Source organism: Arachis stenosperma, chromosome 3 (assembly GCF_014773155.1).
Source record: "Arachis stenosperma cultivar V10309 chromosome 3, arast.V10309.gnm1.PFL2, whole genome shotgun sequence".
Classification (NCBI taxonomy): Eukaryota; Viridiplantae; Streptophyta; class Magnoliopsida; order Fabales; family Fabaceae; genus Arachis; species Arachis stenosperma.
The window spans coordinates 33,804,508-33,813,163 of NC_080379.1; the positions used below are offsets into that span (position 1 = coordinate 33,804,508).

General features: G+C 28.3%; 1 protein-coding gene across 1 annotated transcript; it reads right to left on the minus strand.

Annotated features, from left to right (window-relative positions):
* Nucleotides 1-2,707: 2,707 nt before the first annotated feature.
* Nucleotides 2,708-7,165, minus strand: LOC130965857 (isoleucine N-monooxygenase 2-like). Its single transcript, XM_057890619.1, has 2 exons — nt 6,236-7,165; nt 2,708-3,690 (listed from the first exon to the last, which is right to left on the minus strand). Exons 1-2 carry the CDS (start codon nt 7,163-7,165, stop codon nt 3,040-3,042), a joined length of 1,581 nt encoding a protein of 526 aa, XP_057746602.1. The 3' UTR covers nt 2,708-3,039.
* Between the last annotated feature and the right edge of the window lie 1,491 nt (nt 7,166-8,656).

Below are 8,656 nucleotides of genomic sequence, written 5' to 3' on the forward strand. Positions count from 1 at the left end.
AGAAGAAATTGACACTTTTTGGACCAGTTCGGGAGCAGTGGAGGAGGTGGTGATAGTAATGGCGGTAGTGATAGTGGTAGTTAGGGATGAGAGTATTGGTAGGGTTTGAGATTGGAGAAGTGGTGTTGAATAAAATTAAAAGTTAGAGTTAAGTTATATGAGAAGGTTTTATTTAATTTTTTAGGGTTCGGATAGTTTTATCTGCAAAAGTTTATCTTTTATTAGTATAAATTCAATTTTATTTTATTTTATTTTTTTGATAAATTTATCAGTATTCTAAACTTTCATAAATAGAAATAGTAGAAATAGTAGTTTACTTTTAAAGAATCCTTTTTTATAATATTACACTTAATCCTTAAACCTAGTTTCTGTCTTTTATTTTTGTTTTCTTTCTTGTTAAATAATAAAAGAAAAAGAAGTCATGAAATTAAATAAGTGCATAAATTTAATACAAATGTCCCTAATACTCATCCGTTGTTATTCTTATACACAACTATAAAATGGAACTCGATTAAAATATTTTATTAGTACATCCTTAAGGTTTGACATCATTTCATCTCTTATTATGTAGTCTAGTTTGAATAATACTTGGTTTCACTTTTATCCCATTATTAAAGAGTAAAGTATTATTTTTGTCTCAAATGTTTGTGGTAAATTCCAAAGTTGTCTCTAACGTTTTAATCGTCCTATTTAAATTTCTAACGTTTCAAAATTGACTCAATGTGATCCTACCATTTGGGATCCATTAACAGAATTAACGGCGGGACAAAATTGAAACGATTTTGAAACGTTAGGGACTTAAATAGGACAAAAACGTTGGGAACAAAAACGATACAAAAAAATAAATTTTAATTTTATCTTTTAATAATATCAACTTTTTACTATACATAGTATTCAATTATTTTTTAATCACATCTAAGTAACTTACACTTAATCACATTACTTTCATTTTAAATAAATTTATTTTTTTTATAATTTTACACTTTTATTCTAAATAAATAATGTAATGTGATTAGAATGAAAGTGTAAAATTATAAAAAAAATTATAAGTAATGTGATTAAGTAATGAAAGTAAAATTATATTTATTTAGAATGAAAGTGTAAAATTTATTTATTTATAAAAAATTACATTACTTTAAGAGTAAAATTATAAAAAAATTAATTTATTTAGAATGAAAGTATAAAATTATAAAAAAAATTATAAGTAATGTGATTAAGTAATAAAAGTAAAATTACATTATTTAGAATGAAAGTGTAAAATTTATTTATTTATAAAAAAATTATATTATTTTAAGAGTTAAATTAAAAAAAATAATTTATTTAGAATAAAAGTAATGTGATTAACTGTAATTTACTTAAATATGATTAAAAAATAATTGAATACTATATACAGTAAAAAATTGATATTATTGAAGGATAAAATTAAAATTTATTTTTATGTATCGTTTTTGTCCCCAACGTTTTCGTCCTATTTAAGTCCCTAAGGTTTTAAAATTGTCTCAATTTTGTCCCGCTGTCAATTCTGTTAATGGATCCTTAATGGTAGGACAATATTAAGTCCATTTTAAAAACGTTAGGACTTAAATACAATGATTGAAACGATAGAGACAACTTTAAAACTTACCCCAAACGTTGGTGACAAAAACGATATTTTATTCTATTATTAAATGACTCAAACTTTATAATTATTAATTGGAGTAATCTTATTTATTAATACATATAAAAAAGAATAAATTTTTTATAATAATTCAGAAATTCATGCAATTACTCAATGTGGTCTTTGAAATCTTAATTTCATTATTGTAGTCCTCATATAGAGTTTTAGACACCATAATGATTTTTGGACATTCTTCCGACGATGAGTCAACTATGGCAGTACTAACATGGCATCACTTTATCCAATTTGGTCCCTTCTTATATTTAACCCTAACTTCTCCTTTCTTCTTCTTCCTCTGTTCTCTTCCATTCTTGTGACTTCGGCTTCCTCATCAATCCAAGTCCCTGCGGGTTGACACTCGAGTCTCTCTAGCAATCAGCATTTCCAAACCAACCCACAAAAACCCAGATATCCAACACTCGCTGCGATTCAAGAACTCCATGGTTGTGCCTACAAGGCTCCTTCCAGTGGCGAACTGTCTTCGTTAATGTGTTGAGAGGGTTGTCAATGAAATCCATCTTAAAAAGCTTCTACTGCTGCGCACCTCCTAGCTTCTAGCTCACTTGAATTCCATGCTTTTAGCTCACTCGAATTCCATGGAGACGTCGTCGCAATGCCGCAAGAAGGAGATATTAGAGCCGCGTTCCCTTTCGCCTTTTTTAATAATTCTCTGCTCAAGCTCCTAGTTAGCTCTCCTCCGTCGAAGAAGAAGAAAGTCATTCATTGTGTATGTAATGCCTCCGCTCTTCTTTGGTTTTAGTTTGACACGCCTCTGTTGTAAGTTAACTCCAAATCCTGAAGCTCCTTGGCACAACTAAATCGGACTCCTCCTAAAATCCTATTATGAGTTAGCGTTGCTTTGCCACCTCTTACGTGTTTTGTGGTTTCAATTCTCTTATTCATAGTCTGCTTCTCAATCTCAGGGAATCCAAGATCTCTTTCCTCACAATGTTCTTGATGATTTATGGTATACATCTAATTAGTGATAATATGAATTAACTCAAGATATGTTCTCAAATTTTGTTTGTTAGGTTTTATTTGTGTGGATGAAAGAAGAAGAAGAAGACAAATGAGAAGAAACGGAAGAAGAAGAATTGAGAAGTTAGGGTTAAATAAAGAGGAAGGAACTAAATTGAATACAAATTACAATCTTGCCAGTTAAGCTAGTTGTTGCATTCTCTAGCATGATAAAGTGATGCCACATCAGTATTGCTGACAGCTGATTCTTGTCGGAAAGATGCTCAAAGACCGCTACGGTGCCATGAGATTAATCTAGAAGACTACAATGATAAAATTAGAATATCAAGAACTAGCCACATTGGATAATCGCATGAATTTCGGGACTATTATAAAAATTTATTCTACAAAGAAAAACAAATCATTCAAATATATTTCTTGTAATTCTTTGGATGATAAACTTCCGCTGGTAATCTTGGCTTTCCGAATGCAACTAGTGGCTTAGCTTTTGAGGTGTCCCTTTCAAGTTCAGAGAGATCAATAATTGGTTCATTGAGAGGTGCAACCCATGTGAATCCATGAACCAACCTTGCAAAGAGCATAACAGTTACATAAGTACCAAGTGTGATGGCAGGGCAACTTCGTCTTCCAGCGCCAAATGTGAACAACTCCAAGCTTGGCTCAGTCAAAGTCAAATCACATCCATCCCTCTTCAGATGCCTTTCAGGTTTGAATTTTAATGCTTCTTCCCAAACTCTTGGATTTTGGCCAACACCTTGCCTCCTAATAAGAACATGACTACCTTTTGGGATGAAGTAATTGGCGACAATTGTGTCTTCCATTGAGACATGAGGAACATTAAAGTCTACAATTGGGTGAAGGCGAAAACCTTCTCTTAAACATGCCTTCACATAGTTGAGTTTTGGAATATCTGATTCTTGCACTAACCTTTGGTTTCCTACTACCCTGTCTAATTCTTGAGTAGCCTTTTGAAGTATTTTTGGTTGATTTAGCATTTCAGAAAATACCCATTCAACATTATTAAATGGATTATCCATTGTTCCAACTGTAAGTTCCTGCAAAAGACAAAATTCTTTATTATCATATTCATCTTTGTCCAAAAAAAAAAAGAAATCTTTTAATATAAGCTTTTAATGCTAAGTAATACGAGGAAGAGTATTAAATTGAAAGTCTAAATTAATTAATGTAATTTTTACATTAAGACGATAAATTTAATTGAAAATCTTCTTTAGAAGATTTTGACAGTTCCACAAAATTTAAAGTCGAACCAATACTTACATTCTTTTTTTTTTAACTTTTAATATAAGAATAAGATAATAAAATTTTTAACTTTTTTAATATATTTAGTAATTAAAATATAAATAATTATATTTTTAATAATTTTTTGAAAAATATGTTTTTATAGTACTATTAATTAAGGTTAAATTACACAGTTAGTCCCTGCACTTTCAGTGAAATTGTAAATTGGTCCTTATACTTTAAAAGTTTGTAATTGGATCCCTAAAGAAAATTAAACTTTGTAATTTAATTTTCGCCGTTCAAAAAAATGTTTGATTTAACAGAATATTCTCAACACATTTTTCATTTTAACAGAATATTCTCTGCATATGCTGAAAATATTCTGTTAAATCAACATTTTTTGAACGGTAAGGATTAAATTGCAAATTTTAATTCTTTTTAAGAACCAAATTACAAACTTTTAAAATGTAGGGACCAATCTACAATTTTATTAAAATGTAGAAACTAACTGTATAATTTAACCATTAATTAATTAGTCTCTTTGTAGCATATGTTAGTAACATCCTAATAATATTATAATAATGAGTAAAATTAAGAAATATTCTCGAAAAATTTAAGTGTCAATAAAATTATATCCGAAAGATCAGAATAAAAATGTCCTAATAAAAGAGTTAAAATTTGGATAAAAATTAAAATAAGAACATATTTTTTTTATAAATAACAGTTAATTTTTGTCTTTGATCTATGAAGTATAGACACTTCGTTGAGTTGCCTAGTCCGTGTGTTGGACACATTTCGAACACGACACTCGTCCGACACGCGTGTCTGCCGTGTTTAACTGTGTTTTAATAAAAAATAAAAAATTCTTCTCTAGACACACTTGAACACACCTAAATATCATCACGTGTCCGCGTGTCCAGTCTTATTTTTAACATATATTGTTGAAATGAATTTAGAAATAATATATATTATTATTTATTAAAATAAAAAATATTTTAGATACTTTTATATAGTTAAAAAAGACATTAAAAACAGTTAAAAAATTATTTAATATTTTAATTTATCTAAAAAATACTTTATATTTTATATATATGCTGTGTCTGTGTACAGTGGCGGATCCAGAAATTTTATAAAGAGGGGGCCGAAAACAAAAAATTGAAAGTACCATATTAAAATTAAAAATTTTAATAAAAAATAATTATATTTTAATATTATTTTAAACTAAAATTAATTTTAAAAAAATCATTTATATCAAAGTTTTTTTTCATAAAATTCTAATTTTTATTCATATTATAAAAGATATAAAATAAATAATATAAATTATTTTCTCTAATACTTTTAATATATATATTTTAAAATAAATTAATGAATATAATATATAAGATATATTCATATTAATAAATAATTCACTTAATATATTTTGATTTTAATATCATAAAAAATAAAATTTAATCTAATTTATTTTTATGTATATTTTTTTATTACATTCAATTAGTAATTATTATAAAAAATAAATAATTTACTTAATATATTTTGATTTTAATATCATAAAAAATAAAATTTAATCTAATTTATTTTTATGTATATTTTTTTATTATATTCAATTAAGAATTATTATAAAAACTAAAGTATTTTTATATAATAATAGATAGAAAAATTATAAAAAAGATCAAAAAATTGAAAAAATAAAAATAATAAATTTAAAATGCATGAAATGAGATTTGAACCCATGTGTTGGAGTATAACATGCTTTTCTCTAACCATTGAACTAGTAGATATATTATCTGAAAGTTTACACATTATATTATATATATTTTAAGTTTTAAAACTTTAGAGGGGGCCATGGCCATGCAGGTCCCCCCGAATCCGCCTCTGTCTGTGTATTTCGTGTCGCATCGTGTTTCGTATTCTTATCAATGTCCGTGCATCATAATCTTCTATAAATAATTTATGTATTTGATTTAAAATTTTGTAAAAACATTCAGACTATTTAGAAAGTAAATGAAAAAACGGGAACAAAATTTGATTTTTACACACATTTTTTGAATTTCTATAAAAATTTTATTCACAAAAAAGTAGATAAAATTTTAATTACCAAATTTTAAGGATGAAAATATCTTATTTTTTTAATTGCATTTATAAAAAAATCATAATCCAATTTTTTATTTTTTTAAGAATATATATTTAATATTTAATTATTTTTATCATTTTTTTAGATTTTTTGGGTGTGTTTTTGTTGTCTTAATTTTTTAAAAATAATTTTTTCGGTGTTTATATTTTTAAAAGGAATTTTTTCTGATGTAATCTATAATAATAAATGGAATATAAAAGCATTATGATAATAAAAGTAATGTTAATTACCATAATTTGACTTTTTATTTCCTCCACGGTCAAAAGTGGATTTTTATTGGCATCTTTTAATGAGATGAAAATATCAAGCCAATCCTCTTGATGAGTCCTTGTCCCATTCTTCCATTGATGAATCCTTTCGTCAATTATGGGATCATGGTACTTCCTTATGGTGTTAGTAGCTTCCTTTAATATTTTTTTATGACCTTCAAAATCAAGCCACCACAAGCAAGGAAGATAATCAGAAATAGGAAATGCAAAAAGGTGCCTTACCACAATGAAGAGTGCTACAACATGCTCCAATTCCTCGGGACCAGGACCCCCATCTTCTCTACCTTTACCAAAGTATCTCTTATTGAATAACATCCTCCTACTCAAGTTTCCACCAAAGTGTTGCCCAACATGCCTCAAATCCACTAGGCCACCCCCATTCTTGGTTTGGTTATACACATAGCGGACAAGGTTGTCTGCTTCTTCAGCCCTTTTGTCATGCATCCATTGATGCCTTTGGGGCGAAAGCAATTCCTCCACAAAGATTCTCTTCATTTTCTTCCATTGTTCTCCACAGGGTGTTACAGATGTGGTTAGGTACCCAGATGAGACATATTTACTCGACCAATTCAACGGCCTTGATGCGAAAATCGCATCTTGTTTCATTAAAAATTCACGTGCAATGGACGGACTTGACACTGGGATGACATGGATGTTACCTAGACGGATGCATGCAATTTCAGTGTCGAGATCATTCATGATGTTTTGTATCCATCTGAACGTGGGTTTGTTTGCAAGCATTTCAGGCAGGTTACCAACTATAGGCCATGGTTTGGGACCTGGTGGGAGACTAGGCTTTGATTTGTTTGATGAATCAGTGTGTTTGAGGAGTTTGATGAAGAGAGGTATAATGAAAAAGAGTATGAGCAAGAAGGTACAAGCAGATTCCATGGTTTAAAGACACTCTAACTAAATAACTGATTGAATGATGTGTATTCTCTCATGCACTTCGGTCTTCGATTGATGAGTTGGGTGCATGCAACAATTATTTATATACAGGAGTTCGGTGTGCACGTACCCTAGGTTCGCAGATAAGGTTACTGTTAACTACTTAACTTGTGGTATTCTTTTAGCGGACGCGTGTTTTATTTACAGGAAAAGGGAATTTCATTTTGTATTTGTGTATAAATATATGTGTGAGTTAATTTATTTTTGATGTGTATTTATATTTTAATATATATTTTATATTTGTGACTAATTTTGGTGGTTGATTTTAGTCACTAATTTTAGTGTACGAATAACATTTTTGAAATGAGATTATAGGTATAAAAATATCATTTTTAAAATAATAAAAAATATTAATAATTTAATTTAGATCGATTTAAAAAATAAAAATAAATATATTTTATTATTATTTAGATCGATTTTAATTAATATATATCTCAATTAAAATTTAAAGGGTAAAGTATTAAATTTGTCCCTATGTTTGGGCGTAATTCTGTTTTAGTCCTTAAGGTTTAAAGTGTCCTATTTAAATCCAAAAAAGTTTCATTTAGCATCAATTTAGTCTCACAGTGAGGTCAAAGTTAAATAATTAACAGAATGTCCTACATAACAACAGTACAAGAACAAAATCGATAATCTGGAGAACAAGTACATGCTCTAGAGGCACAAAATTAACCGTAGATGCATCAATACATTTATTTATTATTTTTTATAATATAAATAAAATATTTTCTATAGAACTAAAGAGAATGATAAATAAATGTATTGATGCATCAACGGTTGATTTTGTGCCTCTGGAGCGTGTACTTGTTCTTCAGATTATCGATTTTGTTCTTGTATTGTTGTTATGTAAGACGTTCCGTTAATTATTTAACTTTGACCTCACAGTGGGACTAAATTGATGCTAAATGAAATTTTTTTGAATTCAAATAGGACACTTTAAACCTTAAAGATCAAAACAGAATTACACCCAAACATAAGGGACCAATTTAGTACTCTACCCAAATTTAAGTTTTGAATTAATAATTTTTTTACTAATATTAATGCTTCTTTGTATTGAATTTATCAAATGAGATTGATACTTTTATTACTACTATTAAGTATTAACCTCCTCATTATTCGTTTAGTTTTTTTATATGAGGAGTACATATTCCTTCAACTTGATTTGCTAGAATTTTTTTCAAAACAAAATTTTTGTGTCGTCTAAGTCAATGTTTGATCTTGTCAATTTCTTTCTTTATTCCTTCCCTTTAATTTGCCATGAGAATTTTTTCATAAAATTATCGCAGTTTGGGAAGACCCATGACAGCTCATAACCTTAAAGGGATGTGTCAATCTCACTCCCCCGAAATCGTGTTTCTATGTGAAACAAAAAACTAATCTCGTCTGGTAGAAAGTAAATTGAGATCTTGTCATTTTACGAATTAGAAGATTGTT

Bases quoted from the DNA above. Each gene is read 5' to 3' on its own strand.
- LOC130965857 (XM_057890619.1), bottom strand. From the start codon at position 7,165: ATGGAATCTGCTTGTACCTTCTTGCTCATACTCTTTTTCATTATACCT. The intron at 3,691-6,235 runs GTAATTAACATT...TGTCTTTTGCAG, and splicing joins AAATAAAAAGTCAAATTATG to GAACTTACAGTTGGAACAAT.